The 25,970-nt window shown below is 38.9% G+C and overlaps 1 protein-coding gene across 1 annotated transcript; it reads left to right on the forward strand.

Annotated features, from left to right (window-relative positions):
* Window positions 1-11,099: 11,099 nt before the first annotated feature.
* Window positions 11,100-22,427, forward strand: LOC149446107 (uncharacterized). Its single transcript, XM_089652897.1, has 3 exons — window positions 11,100-11,165; window positions 12,105-13,515; window positions 22,339-22,427. The coding sequence occupies exons 1-3, from the start codon at window positions 11,100-11,102 to the stop codon at window positions 22,425-22,427; spliced, it is 1,566 nt and encodes a 521-aa protein (XP_089509023.1).
* The last annotated feature ends 3,543 nt before the right edge of the window (window positions 22,428-25,970 follow it).

The following is a 25,970-nucleotide window of genomic DNA, read 5'->3' on the forward strand; positions in this document are numbered from 1 at the left end:
ATGATTTCTCAAAATTCTGTGAGAATGAATTCTATCAAATTGCAGGGGACAATTCTTGTGGGATTTAGAATGCCCAGCTGTCTCAGGAGGCAGAGATGAAGAACGGTGATGTCTTCTTGAAAGCAGGGGACAAGGTAATTTATTTTTGCAAGCGATATGACTTTGGTGTGTGAGGGACTTTCAATAAAGCACAAATTCAATTTTCTTGGAAGGTCCACTTGAAATAATGGCAACGGTGAAATATGCCTGGCCAATGTGCAGATGCACCAAAGCTTACATTTTGCTTTGGGAGAGAATGTGACAGGGTTATTTACAGGTAGGTGATTGTAAGAAACGGGTAGAATGTTATCACTTCATAACATGTTCTCATTTTTCATGTTCCCCACCTGTGTGCACAGATCTATACACCCAAAAATCCTTCTACGCCAATATCTGTCCACAGAAACTGATAGGTAGCTCTTTAATTGTAGGCATTGTAGATATATTTTTCTATTGATTGAAACTTTTTGCATGGAATGATTAAGGTGCATCAGACTGTTGTTGCCAACAGTCCATTCAAGAGCTGCCTTTTTATTCGCAGCACCTCACTGCATTGTTAAAACACCATGAACCCAAAAATGTGCTTTGCTTAGTGTAATGTATATAAAATAAATTATTTTAATTGGCAGTTCTCTCTGATCCAGGTCGGGTTCATTTTATTAAAAGTCAGCTAGTTAGTCACACCTGCCCCCCTTCTCAATGGTGCAGGAGGATGGAGGGTGGGTGATGAATGAAAGCTCTGCCTCCCCCATTTATAGATCTCTTTTCATTCATGGAAGTACTGTAGTACTGCTTCTATGAATTGAGGAGGGGGGCAGAGAGGAGGTACAGGTCCCTTGGCTCTATTTATCCCCTCACTGGAAGATTACTGTATTGTTATGGGAGGTTGGAAGACTTCAGATTTCAACTAAAACATCAAGAGATCATTGATTCAAGTACTCTCCCCTGTGTTGAGTTTTTAAGTGTTTGACTAGACTAAGGCTTTATAAATTTAAGACAATGCAATGTGGTACTGTGAAAAGAAACTCTTAAATTATACCTTTCATATTGTTTTTCCATTAGCCAGTTTGTAGAAAATTTAAAACTATAGTTTATTTTTTTAACAGTAAACTTTTCTATAGCTTTTGAATCTGTTGTGGCTGCTACATCTTCTGGTCAATTTAGGCCTATTACTGCTTGATAAAAATTAATTTGTTTTCAAGATTGGGGTGTTGCTTCTGTATTTAAAATAGGTGAAAGTCAAAGTTAAAAATCAATCACACATCCAAAATATGTGGTGCCAGAATAAGTTGTCCATAATACTGTCTGTGAAAATCATGTGACTTAAAGGATTGTTTTGTTTCTCACATCATCCTAGAAGTCTAGTTAAAAGGACCCTGTCCTCGCTGTAGAGTATTTTTTGTAATTTATTTTGTTTTGTTAAATATCCCCCTTGACAATGCTCAGCTTCCATACTATTTTTGACAATGTCTATAAGCCTTGAATATGGACAGAATTTATTCATGATTCCTCATTGGAGTTGACTGTTATGTTTAAGCTACATGAATAAGTATGATTCGAAGAACTTAGAGTGAATCGAACCTAGGCAGATTCACTCATCCATAATGCTGCATTACGTGATCATTTTCTTAACAATATAAAAAATTAAATAAATCCTTTATTGATGCATTTGTTGTAAAATATCCAGCATATTTCCTAAGAATTTTTGTTTGTTTACTAATAATTATCTTCTTTAGCACCTATACAGCTTATATCCAAAGATCTGCATGGAAGAAAAAAGCAAAAGTAAAAAATATTCCTGTATTTGGCTGTGCTAGACTTAGTAGTCAGCTGAGCTCTTTTCTGATTTGCCTTCAGCTTCATCATTTGTAGCAGAGGCTCACCGGACTGCCTTTCAGTCAAGATAACATTCTCTTTGGAGCTCTGGGCCATAGAGTATGACATCTTTCTTTATAAGTTATAGTAATACACCAGGTGGCTTTTATGGTGCCGTGTCAAAGTCATTGTCTCAAAGTAGTCTGGAAGGAAATTTACTGTACAAGGGAGATGTCTGTGGAACATATTCACTATGACTAATATATGCCTGAAATACTTGTGAAAACGTTCATATTATACAGGGAGACCTTAAGAACCTTCTGTTAAAGTACATTCTGCCTGATGAATTGTTCTATTTTGCATTCAAGTCTCCATTTATGGGGCAGCAGCCTGGACATCTCAATCTCCGTAATGACATTTTTTTTCCCAGAAAAGTTATATTGAAACAGAGAGTTTGATCTACTGCACAGCCCTCCTGAATGCAAATGTAAAACCTTGATTGTTTGAAATATTGATATGCCACTGATTGTTACAACATGCTACTTCACCTGTCGTCATTTAAGGAAAAGTAATTTTTGCTGTTCTGCTCCTTTACATCTTGCCATGCACCCTATGTTAATCAGATTGCGGAGCATTCTCCTGAACGCACTGACTGCACATAAAATATTGTTCTGAAGTATAGCATTGCAAGGAATCATGGGAATCCATTTGGATAAAAGGTGCTATATAAATGCAAATGTATTATTTACTGTTATCATCGAGCTGGAGCAACAGCCAAAGTGTGGTTAGAGCAATTCGAAAACTATCTTCATAACAAGGATAAAGTTCATTTTTAAACAATAGCTGTGGAAAGTTTACATTGATGTCCTTACACAGGGTTCGAATCTACTGCCAAATATTTTCTGTGTTCCACAATGCAATTGCAATTAAATAGAAAACAAAACAAAGTCAATTTATTTTTTCCTTTCAGCAGAGTATTAGAATAGTTCCATAGAAAAGAAATTGCAGATATGCCAAATTCTAATTTATTCATCCCAGTCTGTCAATTTTCCTTTGTTAAAAAGGTAATTATGAAAACAGACAGACTGGACTGCAGACTGAATGACCTCCTCCCAACTCATTTCAAGGCATGTGTGGCCCATCCATATGCTAATTAAAGAAGAACATTTAATTAAAGGGAATTGTTCTAATTTACTAGGTGTAATGTGCTTTTCGTCTACCTAAAACTAATAAAAATGTAATTAATCCCTTCTAGCCATCTAATAGAATCAGCCACTGTCCCAACATCATTTGACTTTTCTTTGCAGGTAATTATAAGAAGACAGCAACAAAAAGGTATTGAATGTATCTGCCTTACCAAGTTGACAGTGAAGGTAAATGATGCTAAATACAGTGACATGATTCGTAAACATTATTGGTCTGTTAAATGAATGTTGTATCTCCCTTCTGGGAATGTCAACACTATATAAATCACTAAGGAACACAAGCAGATAAGATCAGTGTTAACATTTAAAACAAGGAAACTCTGCCCATAATTATCACAAGATTCTACAAAGTGAGGTCGAGCACAGCATGTTCACTTTGCATAAAGAATTTCACTTTAGAAGGAAAGTTTTACTTACCTTGGCAAATAAAGTAAAAGTTCACTTTGTGAAGAATACTCAAACAAATTCAAGAAAAAAAAGCATTTTTTTGCTTGCATATGTGTGGATTATTGAAGTTAAGCGTCATAAAAAATTCCCTTGAAAAGTGAAAAACCACTTTGCTAAGTATACAACCTAAACTCCTTTAGTAAACCAACCCTTCTGGCTATAGAATGTCAACGTTTAGAAAGTCAACCTGTTTTTCCAAAATAAACACATTCTAAAGCTACTCCCAAATGTTAGTGCACATGCATCCATACTGCATCTATCTAGGCATCAAACATCTGTTTTGCATGTTAGGCCTCATTCACATTCATGTGCTTGGAGGCCGAATTCCTACGAGAGACACAGAGGGATTTCTGCATACCGTTATATGTAAAAAGCCTCATAAAAAGCAATAATAGGCTAACAGTCATTTGCAGCCATTCATACTGTATGTAATCAGACACACAGTGATTATCTGAGACTGATCACCCCTGTGTCCAGGGCCAATCAAGCATAGGTTATCACTACATGTACAATTATATATGAACAGCTGGGGAGCTTTCAGCCTCTAATTACTTTGTAGTGGCTTCCCACATGCAGCAGTTCACAGAAACCCAGTCGAGTCTCCTACAGGAATTCTTAGTTGGCTCCCAAATTCACATGTGAATATGGCCTAATGTTAAGGAGAGGATTATATAAGACACATCTTATTTTGGAAGGAACACTGGGAGGAAGAATCAGATGCTTTGTAGAGCACGTAACTACAGGGAATTGTTAGGCTGACCATACATAAATCTTTTTTTTTTTTTTTTATTCAATCTGTTGGTTTAAAAAAAATGATGCCTTTCCTACTGTCAGAACACATGGTGGCACTGTTCATTTGGGAAACACCCAACAGGCTAGCCTGCCCATACATACAAGGTCCTGCAGAACTGGCTGAATTTTGATCCATGTATGGCCACCCTTTTCCAACATGCAGGAGTTAGGAAACAGTGTCATACCGCTATCAGATTCCAGGTGAACTCTAAATGATCGTATAAAATGGGGTGTAGCGCTAAAGGATTATAATCATAAGTAATAAATATATCAGCTTATAAAACAATAGGTGACATAGTGCTTACTGAGAATAAGGTGACTAAGTGGTACCATATAATAATGTCACTTCACAAATGATATTATGCATATATACACATACCAAACAAGAACTCTAAATTATGACACGCCAACTGAGGAGTCAGTCTCAGACAAAGAAAGTTGATAAAAATTAACATCTGTTTCATTATATAGGTTCTGTTTTAATACTGTTCTCAGATTAAAATAAAAAAAAACTTAATTCAAACTGAAGGTAAAAGGAATCATTTATGATCATTTATGATTTATATCTCATTATTCACAATAGACTCTTTTGAGTAAACCCATAACAGTTTATATAGGAAAAGTGTACGTAAAGTGTGCCCAAAGCAGCCATTTAGAAACATTGTTTCATTTCAACCTTGTACTGCATAAATAACTGTTTGGCCAACAAAAAATGTTCAAGTTACTACACTTTTAATGCATAAAGCTCATAGAAGAATAATTACTAACTGTTGTAGTAAGCCTTGGATATCTCAACGGTTCAGTGATTTAATAATGTCTAAAATTCATCATGTTCTTGGAACATTAAACACACATTTATAAGTGTTATCATGAGATACTGCTACAGAGTTTGTCACACCCTGAAAGGGCATTGATCTGTATGAGTATAGCTTTTTGATATGCACATGGCAATATTATTTCCTCTGTTGATTACTCAGTAACAGCAGCACAAATGTAGAAAGTTAAAACAGTTTTTTTACTGGTTCAAGGTAATATATATATATATGTAAAACATACAAGAGGTTGCAGAGTTCTTCACTGTGATCAGTGTACAGGATATGAACTGTGCTGCAAATATGCTCCCACCAGGTCTGCTACACACACTGGCAGTTTTTCATATATGTTACATGTATTTTTGAAAATGGTATTAAATGTTTTTGCTTTTCTTTTTGAATGAACCAACCACTACTTTACATTTGAGATATTTTAATAAGGTAAATGTGTGTTAATGTCAATCATCTAATCATGTCCAAGCAAAAATCTATTTTTTTTTAATTAGATTTTTTATGGATGAAAGAAACTTTAAGAAAATTTATGAAAAGTAAGTTTTATAAATCTATATATATGTTGACTACAGGCAACAGAATAAATCAGTTACTCCAGTCAATCAACTGAACATAGCCCAGGTAAAGCCATAAATCTTTAAAAAAAAACTTCTGTGTTTATATATTTACCCCAGATCAGTAAAACAGAATTTAATTTAGCATCTGAATTGCGTTCAAAGAGAGATTTCCTTAGTGAGTTTTTGTTTTTAAATTTTTATTGGACTCTAATAAATTATATAATGATCACAATGGCTATACCTCATAACTACAGAAAAAACATTATTTAGTAATTGATTGTTTTTTCACTTAGCCCAATGAATCTGTGTTTGTTCAAACATGCAATCGCATGCAGGATTTATTTTTCCTTCATATGATTACATATGTAATGTAAAGCCAAGTTGCCTTAGCTAAGTTTAGAAGCAATATACTGCTTTAGTAAATCCACTCTGTATTTTCTTTATTCTGGAAAATATTTTTTTTTTTCGTATAAAAGAAGCCAAGTCTTTAACCAAATAGACTGGAAAAATCTAACACTGCATCTTGGGTAAAATGTGTAAAGTAAATTCCATGATGAATAAATAATATGCCAGTGGATTCATTAGTCTAAAACATAACTGAACTAACTCTTTTTTGTGGAGGAATTAAAAATGACATCTTAATATACATATAAGTCAGGCTGCAGTGTAATGATAACAATACTGTGACTTCCAGCTAATATTGATTTAAAAAATAATAAATGCCCTTTCACTGATATCTAGATAAGGAAATGGGAACTCACCCAAATTCCCCTTTGTCGACCAGTCAACTGTCCTCCATGTGTCCTGCACTGCTGCATGTGAACAAGTGCCTTCCTTTTACTACTTTACTTATGATTTTTTGAGAGCATATTCCAGCCCTCTAAGAAGGAAAAGAGAAGTTCATTTATTACGAAAGACCTCTTATTGAAATATATGCACTTTTAGATGGGAAAATTGTACTGATCTCACATTGCTTAAAAAAAATGTCTATACTATCCTGAAATTTGAGTGGTCCTTCTCATGTCTTTTATTATGAAGAGTTGTGGGAGCTTTTCAGCTTTGAAAGTGTCTGTAGAGATTCAGTGCGCAAAGATCAGTCTACTGAAATTATTCTGTCATCAGCTTTTTGAGGGTAAACTTTGTTTTGTATTACAGTCTATCTGTGAGACAAGCAGTGCATGCTAACCTGAAAAGTTTTCAGTATTCCATTGTTTATTGTGAGAAATGTCTAGCCTTTTCATTGCTGGGCTAGGCCTGTAGAGAGAAAAAATTGAAAGCAGTGACAATGTGAGCAGAGATGAAACCTTGATATGGATTGTCATCATAAAGATTTGTGTCATCGGAATGATAATTATTACCAGGAATAAAAACAGCAGATGAGCAAAATTGTAAAGATCAAATGGTAATGGGAGCTACTTCACTGAATCTGCCCTTATGTCTGAGTGTCTTGTGTTTTTTTTTTTTCCTTTTTCACTGCTGTTTGAACATTATTACATTCATTAGTACAGACAAGAAACTTGAAGATGTGTGGCGCCATGCAGAGTAGGTTTAGGCTGGGCTCATTGCAAACCAATCTAAATAATCAATTTTGAGTCAAGTTGCTATTTTCCTTAATTATTATTTTGAGCAATATTATGTTGATAAGCTTGGTTAGAATTTAAATATAATAAATACTCTGTTTTATACTTATTGTGTTGGTATTACTCTCTATTTATATAGTACCAAAATATTCAGCAACACTACAGTATGGAAAAATCACCAAATAAAAATGGAAATATTAGCATAATAAAGCAGAGAATAATATATAAAACAATATATATATATATATATTATAATTTAACTCACAGAAATTGTACTCCCATAACTCATGTAATCTAATGTCTGCTTATTGTACACACACTAATATACACACATACACAGTAGGAAAAATCTGGCAATTTGAATGAAACCAGCTACCCTACCAGTCTGTTTCTGAATTGTTGAAGCAGCACTCAAAAGAAAACAAGCACAGCCACAGGGAGAATATAACTTAATACTAACCATTTACACACTCTAAAATCAATTGGGAGTGTTGGCATAAAAATATCTGTTATGGTTATTGTTATCTTATCCAGGATTGCTCTTCCATTTTGAGGCATCACTATGTAAGTTTGATCTTGTGAATTTATGGTATTTATAACTTTCAGCTAGTATTAGAAAAAATTAAAAGGAATGGTATTGTGTTTTTTATACACTCTATATATGTTCTCCTTTAATTATGGTCAGTATTAAAAATGTACATACATTTTTTTACTAAATACATATTTCATAAAAATATCTGATAAATGGTCATGGCTATATTTGGTCAATGATACTGATATCTGCCATTTGATAAGGTACAGTATCAAGATTGTACATATTACTGGGTCAGCATGATTTTTGTTTCAGTGAATGTTGGGCATTGTCTATCATGATTTTAAAGAATCTATATAGCTGGAAGACATGATTGACAATACATTTAGGAGAAAAAGGAGAGAAGCGCCTCTAAGTGCAATAAGTCTTTTAATTCAAGTCTAAATGTAGAAACACTCACATGTGTGAAGTAATCATAAGCATAAAAACCGTGGTTAACAATAGTTAACGGTGGGGTGGTAACCCGGGTGAAGAGCCGTCATCTCTCTGAGATGTGGGGAGGTCAGCTCTCGGCTGGAACAGCGTGGTGGCTGGAGGGGGAACAGTGGTGAGGCCAGCCTTCATGCACGTCCTCCCTCAAAGCCGGATGGAACGCATGCTGGAACGTAGCGGCGGCGTGGCCGTGATGACGTCAGATCCCAGGGTGCACTGCGACGCGTTTCGGAGCATGCACTGGCCGTGGAAGGCGGAAGTGCACTCCTTTTTCAAGCAGGGGGAAGTGGATGAACAGGGGTGAATATATAGGGAACGTGAGTCTAATTGATCAATTAACCAATTAACCAGTGATTGACCATTGCTGTCAGGTGAATAGTGTAAAGTCATGGATGTTAACTGGGGGGTAAAAGGAAACCAAATGGAAAAAAGAGAGGATGTAATAAATAAGAAAACGGAAGACGAAAGAAAAAAAAAAAAAAAAAAATATTTTCTGGGAGATTAGTGGGGTAAAATGTTCACCTTGCAGCACTGGCACATCAATTATGTAACAGTAGTGAGCAGATATTTAGTGGTAATACAGCATGATTGCAAGATGATACAGCATGATTGCAAGATGATAAACATATTGGTAATAATACATGCAGATGACATTATAAAAAGTAAATTACATTGTAAAAAATTGTAAAAAATAGAATAAAATATAAATAATGAACAAAAGGTTATAAATAATAAACTAAAAATTGGATAAAAAAAAAAAAAAAAAATTCGATAAAAAATTTGATTAAAAAATTCGATTAAAAAAAAAAAAAAATTATAAAGAAAGGGGGGGGGGGGGGGGGAAGTATCATTGTGAGTGTTGAGTGGCTGTGAATGGGAGATTGTAGTGTTTATAGTATAGTGTTAATGTCTAATTCCTCGTTGAGTCCGCCTGGGGACAATGTATCTAATGTAAATATCCAATAAGTTTCTTGTGAACAGAGTTTTTTGAAACGATCAGACTCAGAGAGATTGTTGTGTATGGATTCTAAGACCCATACTTGTAGGCCATCAGTGGATTTTTGGTGATATTCAAGGAAGTGGCGGGGGACGCTATGTTTGTCTTTACCATCTTCAATAAGACGTCTGTGCTCGCCAAACCTGGCGCGGAGGGGTCTGATGGTTCGTCCCACATATAGGAGGCCGCAAGGGCAGGATATACAATAGATCACATGATCAGTGGAGCAGTTGTAAAATTCTTTGAATGAATAGGTTTTTCCTTTTGTGGTGAAGTTTTTTTGTCCGTGTTTAACGAATTGGCAAGTTTTGCATAGCCCTTTGTTGCATCTATACATGCCGACAATGGGTATGAGGCAGATTGTGTTGAGTGTGTTGGTGGGTGGGTTGTATTTGCTGGGGGCAATCTTGTTTTTAAGGTTGATGGCTTTGCGGTAGGTGTATTTTGGTTTTTTATCTAAGATGTCTATTAAATGTGGATCCTGTAGTAGTATCGGCCAATGTCTATTGATGATAGACTCCATTTTGTGAAAGTTGTTGTGGAATTTGGTTATAAATCTGACCTGGTTGGGAGGCTCTGTGTTATTGTGTGTTTGGGGTCTACCCTTGTGGTAGAAGGAGTGGGCCTCATCTACTAGCTTGTGTGGGTAACCTTTGTCTAGGAATTTCTTTATTAGAATGTCACTCTGGAGATTGTAATCTGAATCTGTGGTGCAGTTTTGTCTGAGACGACAGAATTGTCCTTTAGGTATATTTTGGATCCATTTGGGGTGGTGGCAGCTGTTGAAGTGGAGGTATGAGTTGCCAGATACGGGTTTGAAGTGGTTTTTTGTTAATATTTGGAGATTGTCATGGTATAATTCGAGATCTAGGAATACAAGAGTATGTTTGTGGTGAGTGGAGGTGAAGGACAGTCCAAAAGGATTTGAATTGCAATGGGTTACGAACTGGTCTACGTGTGATATTGGTCCATCCCAGATGACGATAATGTCATCTATGTAACGGCCGTAAAAGATGATGTGGGCGGCAAAGGGATTGTTGTGCTATATGTGTTTGTCCTCCCAGAAACTCATAGTCAAGTTGGCATATGAGGGTGCAAAGTTGGCTCCCATGGCTGTACCTTGAGTTTGTAAGTAGAAATCGTGGTTGAATGTGAAGTAATTGTGTTTGAGGCAAAATGAGGTGGCGTCTACTATAAAGGAAGATTGTTTGGGGTTGAGTGATGGATCCAAGGATAGATAATGCTGGATGGTGGTGATGCCTACATCATGGGGTATCGAGGTGTATAGGGAGCAGACATCTAACGAGACCCAACAATAGTCGGGTTCCCAGGAGTATGTTTGGAGTAATTCTAGCAAGTGTCCGCTGTCCCGGATATATGAGTGTTGAGCCTGTGCTAGGGGTTGTAGGAAGTGGTCGATATATTGGGAGAAACCGCTGGTAATGCTCCCTGTGGCCGCTACGATTGGTCTTCCTGGTGGATTATTTGGATTTTTGTGTACTTTGGGGAGAAAGTAAAAATACGGGGTGTTGTAGAAGTCTTTAGATAGAAAAGAGGCTTCCTGCTTGGTGATGACACCATCAAGTAAGGCTGTGTTCGTTAGTAGTAGTGCGTCCTGTTTGAATTCGGGTAGTGGGTCTTTAGTTAATTTGGTATACGTGGATGTGTCTGAGAGGAGTCTGAGGGCTTCGTCTATGTAGTCAGTGGTATTAAGAAGTACAATGCCGCCGCCTTTATCGGCGGGCTTGATAATAATGTCCTTATTGTTTGATAAAGTGGTAATGGATTTTTTTACAGTGTTTGGTAGATTAGAGACGGAATGGTGCTGGTTGGGATTGCACAATTTGATGAATTCCGAGTAGACTACTCTATAAAAACTTTCCAGGTAGGGGCCCTTAGAATGTGTGGGATTGAATACTGATTTGGGTCTGAGCGTAGTGTGTGCCACAGGTGGGGGGTATAAAAGTTGTGAAGTGAGTGTAAAATCTAAAGGTGGGCCATCATCAGGGTGAGACTCAGCAAATAATTGTTCTAATATGTCTAAGGCGTCTGAGTCAGATGGGGTTGAGGGGTTGATATTGTCTGTGTCAGGTGAAATGGCTGTAGGCTGAGTTTTTTTGGATTGAATGTGAAAGAATCTTTTTAAGGTGAGATTGCGTATAAATTTATTCAGGTCTTTGAATAGTGTGAATAAGTTGGGTGGGGAAGTTGGGGCAAAGTTTAGACCGTGATTGAGCAGAGAGATTTCAGTTTGTGATAGTTGATGGTTGGATAAGTTGAAGATTTTTACAGTTTGCGGTGTTTGTGTTTGGTGTGTGTTGCGGTGTTTATTTCGTCCCCCCCTACAGCCTCTGTGTGTTTTCTTTTTCCGTGGGGGGGGATTTTGACCTAAAAAAGACAGTGAGGTGTTGGTGGGGGAGTGGTGAGCAGAAATGAGAGTGGGGTTAAGATGATTGTTCGAAATCGGAAGGCCAAGGGTGATGACAGTATGGGCATCGGTGGATGGGGATATGGGTTGAGGGGTGTTTGTGTGGGTGATGGGAATCTGAGTGCCATTAGGTGTGGTGTCACCAGTTATGGGTATAGGGGTGGTGATGGTCTGAGGTATATTTATAGGGTTTTTTTGTTGTTGGTTTGTGGAAGTGTTATTGGGAGGTGTTTTAGTGTTGGGGCGAGACTTGGGTGTGTCTTTATTATGCAAGCTTTTGTGGTTGAAGTGATTGGTGTGTTGTGTGGGATATGATTTGGTGAAGCCCTCAGACTCCTCTCAGACACATCCACGTATACCAAATTAACTAAAGACCCACTACCCGAATTCAAACAGGACGCACTACTACTAACGAACACAGCCTTACTTGATGGTGTCATCACCAAGCAGGAAGCCTCTTTTCTATCTAAAGACTTCTACAACACCCCGTATTTTTACTTTCTCCCCAAAGTACACAAAAATCCAAATAATCCACCAGGAAGACCAATCGTAGCGGCCACAGGGAGCATTACCAGCGGTTTCTCCCAATATATCGACCACTTCCTACAACCCCTTGCACAGGCTCAACACTCATATATCCGGGACAGCGGACACTTGCTAGAATTACTCCAAACATACTCCTGGGAACCCGACTATTGTTGGGTCTCGTTAGATGTCTGCTCCCTATACACCTCGATACCCCATGATGTAGGCATCACCACCATCCAGCATTATCTATCCTTGGATCCATCACTCAACCCCAAACAATCTTCCTTTATAGTAGACGCCACCTCATTTTGCCTCAAACACAATTACTTCACATTCAACCACGATTTCTACTTACAAACTCAAGGTACAGCCATGGGAGCCAACTTTGCACCCTCATATGCCAACTTGACTATGAGTTTCTGGGAGGACAAACACATATGGCACAACAATCCCTTTGCCGCCCACATCATCTTTTACGGCCGTTACATAGACGACATTATCGTCATCTGGGATGGACCAATATCACACGTAGACCAGTTCGTAACCCATTGCAATTCAAATCCTTTTGGACTGTCCTTCACCTCCACTCACCACAAACATACTCTTGTATTCCTAGATCTCGAATTATACCATGACAATCTCCAAATATTAACAAAAAACCACTTCAAACCCGTATCTGGCAACTCATACCTCCACTTCAACAGCTGCCACCACCCCAAATGGATCCAAAATATACCTAAAGGACAATTCTGTCGTCTCAGACAAAACTGCACCAGAGATTCAGATTACAATCTCCAGAGTGACATTCTAATAAAGAAATTCCTAGACAAAGGTTACCCACACAAGCTAGTAGATGAGGCCCACTCCTTCTACCACAAGGGTAGACCCCAAACACACAATAACACAGAGCCTCCCAACCAGGTCAGATTTATAACCAAATTCCACAACAACTTTCACAAAATGGAGTCTATCATCAATAGACATTGGCCGATACTACTACAGGATCCACATTTAATAGACATCTTAGATAAAAAACCAAAATACACCTACCGCAAAGCCATCAACCTTAAAAACAAGATTGCCCCCAGCAAATACAACCCACCCACCAACACACTCAACACAATCTGCCTCATACCCATTGTCGGCATGTATAGATGCAACAAAGCGCTATGCAAAACTTGCCAATTCGTTAAACACGGACAAAAAAACTTCACCACAAAAGGAAAAACCTATTCATTCAAAGAATTTTACAACTGCTCCACTGATCATGTGATCTATTGTATATCCTGCCCTTGCGGCCTCCTATATGTGGGACGAACCATCAGACCCCTCCGCGCCAGGTTTGGCGAGCACAGACGTCTTATTGAAGATGGTAAAGACAAACATAGCGTCCCCCGCCACTTCCTTGAATATCACCAAAAATCCACTGATGGCCTACAAGTATGGGTCTTAGAATCCATACACAACAATCTCTCTGAGTCTGATCGTTTCAAAAAACTCTGTTCACAAGAAACTTATTGGATATTTACATTAGATACATTGTCCCCAGGCGGACTCAACGAGGAATTAGACATTAACACTATACTATAAACACTACAATCTCCCATTCACAGCCACTCAACACTCACAATGATACTTCCCCCCCCCCTTTCTTTATAATTTTTTTTTTTTTTTTAATCGAATTTTTTAATCAAATTTTTTATCGAATTTTTTTTTTTTTTTTTATCCAATTTTTAGTTTATTATTTATAACCTTTTGTTCATTATTTATATTTTATTCTATTTTTTACAATTTTTTACAATGTAATTTACTTTTTATAATGTCATCTGCATGTATTATTACCAATATGTTTATCATCTTGCAATCATGCTGTATCATCTTGCAATCATGCTGTATTACCACTAAATATCTGCTCACTACTGTTACATAATTGATGTGCCAGTGCTGCAAGGTGAACATTTTACCCCACTAATCTCCCAGAAAATAATTTTTTTTTTTTTTTTTTCTTTCGTCTTCCGTTTTCTTATTTATTACATCCTCTCTTTTTTCCATTTGGTTTCCTTTTACCCCCCAGTTAACATCCATGACTTTACACTATTCACCTGACAGCAATGGTCAATCACTGGTTAATTGGTTAATTGATCAATTAGACTCACGTTCCCTATATATTCACCCCTGTTCATCCACTTCCCCCTGCTTGAAAAAGGAGTGCACTTCCGCCTTCCACGGCCAGTGCATGCTCCGAAACGCGTCGCAGTGCACCCTGGGATCTGACGTCATCACGGCCACGCCGCCGCTACGTTCCAGCATGCGTTCCATCCGGCTTTGAGGGAGGACGTGCATGAAGGCTGGCCTCACCACTGTTCCCCCTCCAGCCACCACGCTGTTCCAGCCGAGAGCTGACCTCCCCACATCGCAGAGAGATGACGGCTCTTCACCCGGGTTACCACCCCACCGTTAACTATTGTTAACCACGGTTTTTATGCTTATGATTACTTCACACATGTGAGTGTTTCTACATTTAGACTTGAATTAAAAGACTTATTGCACTTAGAGGCGCTTCTCTCCTTTTTCTCATCTACAGAAGTTGCTACAGCTTATTTGGAAGCCTTGCCCTCAGTGCCACACGGAATCCTACGCTCTTCATACAGTAGCCACTAATACCACCATCACCCATACTACCATTTCCCAGGACTTTGCAGTGTTTGCGCTGTTACAACCCTTCCTCATTTTTTCTTGACAATACATTTATACTGGGGGACTTAATGATTTTACTAGAGAACTTGTCCAAATGTGTGTCTTTTTTTTTACTGTTTATATTTTTTTTGTGAATGAGTAGAGGTGCTGGATCAACTGTGGGAATAGGATTATACCTTTTTTTTCTTTAATTGGTTGAACTGGATGGACTTTTGTCTTTTTTCAGCCAGACTAACTATGTTACTATGTAGCTATGTATCCCTTACTTTTTTACATAGGTAAGGGACAGGATATCTGGGAGCTCCCTAATTTTAAAGATGTCTTAAAATTCCAATAAGCCATACGCCCCCCACCAACAGATTCCCAGAACCACCATTGGGACATTACGGTTCAGCGTGCGTTCCAGCTGCCATCTTGAGGAGTACGTGCATGCCAGCCGGCTCCACATCTGTTTCCCTCCTGGACCACGCTCACTACCATTGAGACATGGACAATACAGGTACCAGTGACAGCCATTCCACATGGTGTTTCTACACCACAATACCCTACATGCTTTTATTACTCTACTACCATGTGAGTGTTCTTACTTTTTAGTATATATTAAAGTGGTCTGCTGCACTTAGAAGCGCTTCTTCTTCTCTCCTTACTTCCCAGAACCACCATGCCTGGATTATGGAGAAGAAGCGCTTGTCCTCATTAACATGGAGATAAGGTGCTTTGACAGAGGAAGGTGCTCACAGGGGAGTGAGAACAGGGTGCCCAACTTCCTGTCTCCACTTGTCATGTGACTTTTAACATGACCCCAGAGCAGAAGAAGGAGAAGCTCTCTTATTTTCTTGTGTGGGCAGGAATACTAAAAACAGTTGTGAAATGTAAATACAAAGAGCCACTGATGCAGGGACATTTTTTACTTCCAGTGATAATATGGGCGCAGGAGAAATTTTTCCTTCCAGTGACACCATTGACTCAACAACATTTTGTCTGTACAGTGACAGTATAAGTGCAGGGGCATGTTTTCCTTACAGTGACACAACCACTGCAGGGGATTTTTTTTCTTTCCATTGATAAGACTGATGCAGGGACATTTTTTCCTCAAACAGATGCTGGGGCATTTCTTCTTTGTTACTGTTGGCCCTTTCCTTCTTTGTCACTGTTAGATCTTGCCCGAGCATTGGCTCTAGGAATACTTGTTCTCCATCAAAGGTGGAATACCAGACCTTAGATAAGCACAGGGGCAGTCAAATCAAGGATCATGTCAGCCAGGTGGACATGGTTACAAAAAGTGAGACAATAGTATTGTAAACATTTCCATACATTGAGCAAATTTCCATGGCTGGCTCCATAGGCTGCCTCCTGCACAACATTCCTCAGTTGAAAAACTGGAAAATTGTCAGCTGAAAAGCAGCTGCATCCAGTCATATGAATCCACGATCATTAAAGTATTCTGACAGCCAGTGATGCTGTAGCACCCTCCTAGCCAGGCTGCTACGTAATTTTAGTTTTTGGGTTTCTGCTGTAACCACAGAAGCAGGAAGTTTAGTATGTTCTGATCGTGACTCTAAAAGCTTGGAGATTTATTACCTCCCCCTGAATTTAAGAGGAGTCAAATATTCAACCTGAATATTTAGTAGGGTCTGTCCAATCCCTGGGGAGGTGTGCCCAGATGGTGGATAGCTTCCTGTTAAATAGGCTGAAGATCAGGTCAGATTGTCTTTTACTCACTATGGGAATGGATCTGTGAGTTTTAGGGGGTTGATTGCCCCTGGGGCTCTTCTGGACTGGATGCTGGATTTCTGCTGGTGCTGCACCCATGGACTGACTTTAAGCCAGGACCTCATGAGTAGAGTATGTATGCTTCATATGCCTTCATGATCTTCAGCAGTGCACCCATAGACTGTTCAATTCTATAACTACTTGTGCTCTGTACACTCCAGCATTGTCTTCAGCTGTGCACCCATAGACTGTTTAAGTGTATAACTACTTGTGTTCTATACACTCCTGCATGGTCTTCAGCATTGCACACTACGTTTTCATAATCTTCGACTGGGCATCCTCAAACTGTACTGGTCAGTTTGTCCATGTACAGTACTGCTCAGGGGCGGACTGACAACTCATGGGGCCCTCGGGCAATAGGGGATCATGGGGCCCCTGTGTCCTTGCCCAAACTCAAAAAAGCCTATGAAAAAGGTACCAGGGGCATCTCAAGGGGCCCCCTACACACCCTGAGCCCTCGGGCAGTGCCCTCGTTTCCAAATGGGCAGTCCGCCCCTGGTACTGCTACTCCTAATAGAGAAGTGTCGTCTTCAAGCTGTGTTGAGTGTTTGTGAGCATTTCACACCCCTTCACCCTCCCCTTATATCCTTCAGAATTAATTTACAAAAAGTAATTTCCCTGGACAGATTACTGAGAAAGAATTAGTGAAATGTTGCTGTGTGTCTGGATGCTTCTATACTTGGGAAGGAACCAGCTAATTCACAGTAGTTCCTACTGGATGGTGGCATCTTTTACAGGCCAGCTTAGGAGAGTGTAGCCAAAGGTCATTGACAGGGGTAATTAGAACCATATTGAGGAAATACAATAATCAGGGGAGATGAATCCACAAGCTAACAATCACTAACATGAACAACTAGAGAGTAGCACAAGTTGCATTTACAAGAGGAGACTGATTAATCAGTATGAATGGCAATGCATAGTAACGCACTGTACCTTAAAGGTGGGAAGAATTTTTGAGGGCATAAAAGGAATGCATAACGTGTGAGTACCATAGAAAAACTTAAGAGTGTGGAAGGATTCAGCAGGATTAGCCATAGAACCATAGAGCCACACAGTGCAAACCGCTTGATGCCTGGCTGTGTCCTAGATAGCTGAGCCTGTCTCCAGAATTTGTTTCCTTTACCAAACGTACCACCTGATCTTCTTAATAGACACCTCATTGATGCCATCCAAAAGCTAGCTGTATTTTAATGACCTATCCATTTTATGACATGATTTTACATACCAAATATTACACATAAAGTTAATAATAAGATGTGCATGTGGAAAATTCAAATAATTTGTGTGTGATAAATCTTAAGTGAAGTGAGTAAATGATGAGATGAAAAAATGACATATTGTAATGAAAATATTGTATACATGACGCTCAGTCAGACTGATCCTTTAGTGCCTGACATGATCAAATCAAGAATTTTTTTGTGGAAAGGGGGGCATTTAAAAATAAAGAAACTCACTTCTTGCTTTTCAACACATTTTCGTTTGTTATTTAAAATAAAAACATTCTTCGGAAAGCATTCCTGAATGCACCATGCAACATTTTATCTGTCTCTGTAAAATTGGTTATTTTAGGAGGCTGCAATCAACTCCTAAATGGCTATCCATAATAGTGCATTAATGAATGAGTTTACTTCCCAGTATTTTGAATCAAGCTATTGAAAGCAATCTGCAAACAGACCTGTTATTTAGGGTGTTATACCTGACAATTATGAGCAAGCAAGACTTTTTTTGTTTTTTGCACCACTAACTTTGACATTTCTTTTAATATGCCAGTACCAGCAGAAGGCAGAATCAGCATGTGGCAAGTAATAATATAACTAAGAACAAAGGCTAAGCACTTTTTTATAAAAAAAATATTACAAGTACAAGTATGTAAGCCTTTTGCTGGTTGAAAGATTCCATTTTAAAAACTGTTTCTCGTGCCTCTGAAGATAAAGTTGCCATACTAATTTTCCACTTGTGTTTTGTGAAGGTTTGTGTTATGGCGCAGAAAGATTGTACCATTTGTGTAATCTTCTGTTCATCGGCCATAGAGGACAGGCTGAGTGAAACAGTAATTATTTGGATGAAAACATTAATTGCTATCAAATGTACAGTAAGTAAAGTGAGCAGCTGACAAAGACAATTTGCTTATTGTTTTGTAGCTACAATTACTGGAACCATTTTTATGGCTCCACTAACCTCTATCTGCCAAATGCCATCTAGCCACATTGTAAATTATATGAACAGGTAATGGAAACATTTTTAAATGTATCAAAGAAAGCAAAATGTTTACTCCACTCCACATTATGTGAAGATTTTTAGTGGAGTATAAACTGGAAATGTATCCTTAACTGGTACACTAAAGAGCTGCATTCAAGGAACAGCATCCATTAGATGCATGTTACGTTACACAAAAGATGTATTACTTTTAACAAGCGTATTTGAAAAATGTCCAGGTGCTTTTAGGAGCTAAAGTAACTGTGTATTTCTCATGCATGGCAAAGCAACAAGTTCACTTAACTTTCCTCCACTCCAGCAGCATATACTGGTCTTCAAGGCAAAAGTTCACATAAAGGGACTATGCTGACAATTAAAAAAAAAATGCAAGAAAAATCAACAAAAAATCAAGTGTTTTAAATACTTACTTTCAGCATTTTTCCTTTCCATAAGGAAGTAACTGCCCCAATTTAAAACTAATTTAAGATTATGTTGTACCTAGAAGGGCTTTGCACTGGACAAACTGCACATTTTTTTACAAGCTAGCCAGCAAAAAAAAAAAAAAAAAAAAGCAAACAAATTACACTAACAATTTGCATTAAAAGTAAAGGGTTTTTTTGCATAACATTTGCAAATATAAATGGAAGCCACACTGCTTTATCAAGGCCAATCTGTATAGTGTGGTCCTAACTCTAGTTTAGGAGAACCTTCATGTTGAAGCATATAAAGTAATAAATAAATTGAGGGTGCATATGCCTAGAAGCAGTACATTCCTAGTGACACAACAGAAACCCAGAGCAGCACAATGACAGATAATCAGTGCCACCAACAGTAGTGAATAAATTGTGAGCTGCCACCAGGCATACCTGCCCCCAATGTATTTATTGATATATATAGTATCCTCTAATATGGAGGCTCTCATAGACTAGTGTTAGGTCTGCACTATACAGAAAGGCCCTTGATGAGGCAGTAAAGCTTTCACATATAGCTTGCAATGTGCCTTGAACTTATTAGAAAATCTGACTACTCCATGCAGGGTCGCTTGCATGTCATAGTCCTCTCCTCTTCTTGCAGTGTCTAATTACAGGCCATGTAGCTCCTCTTTCTTACCCCTCACCTCCCTACAAAGGGTACATTTATAAATACCTGCCTGGGGAGGTGTGAGGAGCAATACTCAAGTGAAAGCTTTGAGTCTGCTGGGGCTGCTGATATCACATCCATTGTAGCACCCTACAGCAGTCTAAAGAGTTTTGGATTTCTACACAAGTAAGACATTTAGGTAGACAACACACAAAATTTCTTAAACGCACAAATGCTCTTATGGGTAAATTGTTGTTGATATAAATAGTCTGGAAAAAGATATTTGAGTTAGGATTATCACACATGCATGATACCTGGTTTTGTTTTAGTAATTTCATCAGGAATTTGTTTCAGAATTTGTTTCAGACTCCATCAGTTATAGTCCAACTCCACCTTTGATAATGCCTCTGATCCCCTCCTTCTGGACACCTCCTTTCTCATTTTTAATAACATTCAGTCCATACATATACCTTCTAATTATGGCCGATTCAGCAGGAATCGACCGAGATTGGATCCATGTATGGGCAGGCTGAAAGTACCCAAGTTGATCAATCTATCCACTTGGGTACAACCAACCAGATTTTTCATGCAATTATTGCTAGAAGCTGTTATTGCCACTAGCAATAATCACTGTGTTCTCCTGGCAGGGATATCTTTTCCCACCAGGAGAACACAATGGCTCCCTGGGAGGGATTCCTCTGTCAACATTGTCTGTGTGGTTGCAGGAACAAAATTTGCTCCGCCTATGGCCAGCCTTAAACATGCAGCCTTCTGGTCAGTTCACTGATGTCATAAGTCCTTCTTCTTTTTTCCTCAGTGGTGGCATGACAGTCCTTGCTCTGGAGTGTAGTACAAGCACTGCACAGTCCAGGAGTATTCTGAGGCTTGGCCAGTATGATAACTGTTATGGGTATTTTCTAGTTGAGACATATAAAATAAAAATTAACTCTGCATATGCAGGAACAGATTTATAGCTCTGTGTTTAATGTATCCGTTCCATCAAAATGTATTATTACATTCTATTTTATACAGAAAATAGGAAAGGGCGTAGTCTGAGATGTTCTAAAAAACTAGCAAATAGAATAATGCCACATTTCATATGTTATCAGCTATGCCTAACAGTTGGGAAAATAAAATGTTGTGTGTGTGTGGGAGGGGGGGGGGGGAGTTAGAGAGAGAGAACGTCTAGGAAAGTTTAGTCTGTGTGGTGACATTGCAAAATAGCAAGCAAGATGGAGTCTCTAAATGAGCAAGGAAGTGAAAGTCCATGTCAATAACACACCCCCAGGGAGTGCATCCATGATGGCCTGAGCTCACAGGAAGTATATGACATTTAACTACCTAAGTGCCACCTAATCTGTAAGAGGATCAGCAAGGGTTCAGAAAGTAGATTGGTCGGCAGGGAATAGTTAAGTTGGAGTTAAGGTTTAAGCATGATGCAGTAATACACCAATTGTTGAAATACAAAACACAAAAATAGAAATTTGGATTAGATGATTGGAAAGGCAAACTAATTTACATGCTGTCTTATATAAATGACCTACTAAACAACAGCTATAGATTTATTTGATAAAACATGAAGTTGTTTCTTAGACTTAACATTTTTTGGATAAATGTGATAATAGATAAAGATCTTTCATCTTCCACACTCCTGACATTGGACTCCTTGTTTAGTATTTTAGGATTCCAGTTGAACATTAGTTTTCATCCTCTAAAAATTGGTTTGGTAGTTGTGGGAGCAGGAGCTGTGCACTATTCAGGCACATAAAATTTGGCAACTATAACTACAAAAAGATATTTTTATTGCCGATATGTATCTGGCCCTGACACTATTATTGCATGTAATATTTAAATGCACATTTATCTCAGTTCGAAAAAATTACTATACCGACAACTATCCTAAACCTCAACCTAACATCTAAACCTAAGCATTACCTCAGCTCAATTGGTAAACTTAACCTTCAATTTTAACCTCACTTTTTACCTCCACTTTCAACCTCTTGTAAAGTGCATAATGTTATAGTAATAAATGTTATATGAACACAATATTAAATAATATGAAGGGGGTGTGGTAATGGTGGAGTGAGATGCTAATCTTCACAGCCCCAATCTTCAAATCTAATCCTATTTTATATAACCCACAGCCTTTCACAGCTACCAGTGGAAATAAAGGAACCAAAAATCCATTCCCAGCCCTGGGGGGATCCAATTTTGTCAGCTGCAAGACTTTTTTCAAGCATTGCTTCAGATGTTGCCCTTTGCTGTTACCAACATTATAGAGCCATCTGTGGCCTCAGACCCACCACACCAGTTCATATTCTGGACTCTCTCTTATGGAGATTTCCATCCCTCACAGATTCCATTGACATGGGCCAACAGTCTTCAGAGTTTGACACCAACGAGGATGAAACAGATATCTGGACTGGGGATGCATCCGTTTATTAACCTTGAGGTCAGACATGGAGCTATCATTAGCATGCTAAGAAGAAATACTGTACACTGCACGAAGATGCGAGACCAAAATATAACAGATCAGCTCCAGAATGGACCACTTAAAGAAGTCTTGTGAGTCCACTGTAGACAAGAGCACACTACACAGATACCAGATCTATATTACAAGCTGGATGGCCAGGAGATTTCTTTACTGTAGCAACAACATAAGCATATGGGATGTGCCAGAAAGACTAAACTATAAGGACTTCACACCTGTGCTTAAATACATCTTCAATCTGCTGCTCCACAAAAGATAAAGAGGAACTGGAAATAGATCATGCATTGTACCTTAGGATCTTTTCTCTTAGACCCTGGCAAGTTGCTAGATATAGTAAGTTGCGTCCACCTCACTCATTGCTCATGAGATTGCAAATCATTTCAAAAACAAGATTGGCGCAATTCATAGGGGCATTGCCACTGCACAGACATCCATCCCACTCAGGGGCGGACTGACCATTTGGAAACTCGGGCACTGCCCGAGGGCCCAGGGTCAGTAGGGGGCCCCATGAGATGCCCCTGGTACCTTTTTTCATAGGCTTTTTTGAGTTTGGGCAAGAACACAGGGGCCCCATGATCCCCTATTGCCCGGGGGCCCCATGAGTTGTCAGTCCACCCCTGCTCCCACTTAGCATACCTTATACTAAACCTCCCTCAACACTTTCCTCTTTTGACTTTGCTGCTACCGAAGAGGTCACTAAGGTTTTCTCAGAAGCCCATCTCACTATCTGTCCCCTAGATCCTGTCCCCTCACAACTACTACGGTCACCCTTTTCTTCCATCCTATGCTCTCTCACTCACATCTTCAATCTCTCACTCTCTAACGGTGCCTTCCCCTCCCCTCTAAAGCATGAGCACATCACTCCCATACTTAAAAAGCCCTCCCTGGACCCCACCAACCTGAACAACTTAAGACCCATCTCCCAGCTGCCATTTACCTCTAAACTCTTAGAACACTTAGTCTACAATCGCCTGAGCTCCTACTTCACTGACAACAACCTTCCTGACCCTTCACAGTCTGACTTTCACTCCACTCCACTGAAACTGCCCTACTAAAACTCACTAATGATCTACAAACAGCTAAAACCAATGGCCACTACTCCGTACTCTTACTACCCGACCTCTCTGCGGCTTTTGATATGGTTGACCATCCCCTCCTTCTCAAAACTCCACTCTCTTGGCCTCAGAGACTCTGATCTCTCCTGGTTCTCCTCCTACCTATCGCAGCGCTCATTCAGCGTTACCTATAATGCTACCTCCTCCTCTTCACTCCCTCTCTCTGTAGGGGTGCCTCAAGGTTCTGTCCTTGGACCCCTTCTCTTCTCCATCTACACCTCCTTCCTTGGTCACTTGATAAACTCCCATGGCTTTAAGTACCATTTCTATGCTGATGACACACAAATCTATCTTTCTACCCCTCACCTCACCACTTCAGTCTCCTCTCGCATTACTAACCTACTAAATGACATATTGGCATGGATGTCCCTCCACTTCCTCAAACTCAATCTTTCCAAAACTGAGCTCTTAGTATTCCCCCCAGCCCATGCCCCCTCCCCTGACTTCTCCATCAAGATCAATAACACAATCATCAGTCCCTCCCCACATGCCAGGGTACTAGGTGTAATCCTAGGCTCCCATCTGTCCTTTCAGTCCCAAATCCAATCACTGTCCAAATCTTGTAGACTTCACCTCTGCAACATCTCCAAGATACGGCCGTTCCTAACCTCGGAAACCACTAAGCAACCTATTCACTCCCTTTTTAAATCTCGCCTTGACTATTGTAACTCCCTCCTCATTGGCCTACCTCATCGCATGCTATCCCCTCTTCAGTCTATCATGACTCATCCACCTTACTAACTGTTCTGTATCTGCCATCCCTCTCTGCCAATCCCTCCACTGGCTTCCCATTGCCCAACGAATAAAATTCAAAACATTAACAATAACGTACAGTATAAAGCCATTTATAACTCAGCCCCAAATTACATCACCGATCTTGTCTCTAAATATCACCCAAACCGTACTCTCCACTCCTCGAAAGACCTCCTGCTCTCTGGCTCCCTTGCCTCCTCCTCCCATGCTCATCTCCAGGACTTCTCCAGAGCTTCTCCCATTTTCTGGAACTCTCTACCCCAATTTATCAGACTATCGCCTACTCTGCTCACTTTTAGGCAATCTCTGAAAACCTATTTCTTCAGGGAAGCTTATGCTGCCCTCTGCTAATAATGGAATCTTCTACTCTTCTAACCAGTCCATCCCACACAGTTACTACCTTTTGTACCAATAACCCCTCCCTCCTAGATTGTAAGCTCCGAGGAGCAGGGGAAGCAGATGTGTCCTACTCTTGAAATATAGCCACCTCTTACTACTACTCTAGGTGAATAAATTTGGCTGCTAACCAGAGGGTAGATACTCTATTTCCTTCCTTCTGGGAGCTCTATCTTGTGACCTCCATTCTATATGGGAGCCATTCACCTACATATTTTCTGTCTCTCAGTAGATAGTATCTCTATATTATGGGTCTTATCCCTAATCGTCCTAGATATCTGTGTAGAAAGTTACCAGGAATCTCTTTGTGCCTCTTCGGTGGACCACTTTGGCTATACATCTATGCTCATCTAATTTCTATCAATATATAAGAGGTATGCACAATTATTGTATATACTAACATTATTTTTTTTCTTTTTTCTTTCTTTTTTCCTTTATGATGTCACTATTTACTTTTTCTTCTAGTATTTGTTTAACCCTTAGGCCCTGATGTGTTAAGGGTGACTCCCTTGGGCCAGCAAGCACAAAGTGACACCAATATTTTATTTTCATCTCAAGCTTTTCTTTGAATCATCTATTTCGATAGCCCTTTGGGTAAGATGTTCATGTCATATTTTGCCATATGATTTATTATATAATCATTTATATACATTTGAACCTCACTGGTCTCTCTTTCCCAAGCAGACAGGATTTTTTGTTAATATATGTGTAAATTATATGTTTTTGATATACTTGTTCTTTACCAATGTCTTTTTTCTTTTTTTATAGTAGAAGAATTTTATACATTTATCTATTTGTATGTTAAAGTAAAAATTATTGGGTCCTGAAGAAGCAAAACGCGTTGACCTGCATATTCAACGACCCAATATCTTGAAAAGATGTAAAAGTATTTTTATATGTAAATGTAATAAATTTTGTAATTTTATATATACATTCTTTGTTTTTTTATATAATTGTATGAATCTTAGGAACATGTTTAAAGTCCCATTTCCAATTTCCTATGTCTTGTCCTATGTATATGGGATGATGCCCTGAGGTTCCAATACTATATATTATAATATACCACCCCTCTTATTCTATACTCACATGTACTGTACATTGTAATTGCTTTATTCTGATGTTTCTTTATGTTTTCCTACATTCTTTTTATTTTGTTGTTCACATTTCTAATACACTAGCTCAATACAAATCATTTCTGCTCCATCACATGTGCTCTGTGTGGCTTAGGTCCCC

This window comes from Staurois parvus, unplaced genomic scaffold (assembly GCF_062004578.1).
Source record: "Staurois parvus isolate SC_StPar_1 unplaced genomic scaffold, SC_StPar_1.0 ptg000696l, whole genome shotgun sequence".
Lineage (NCBI taxonomy): Eukaryota > Metazoa > Chordata > Amphibia > Anura > Ranidae > Staurois > Staurois parvus.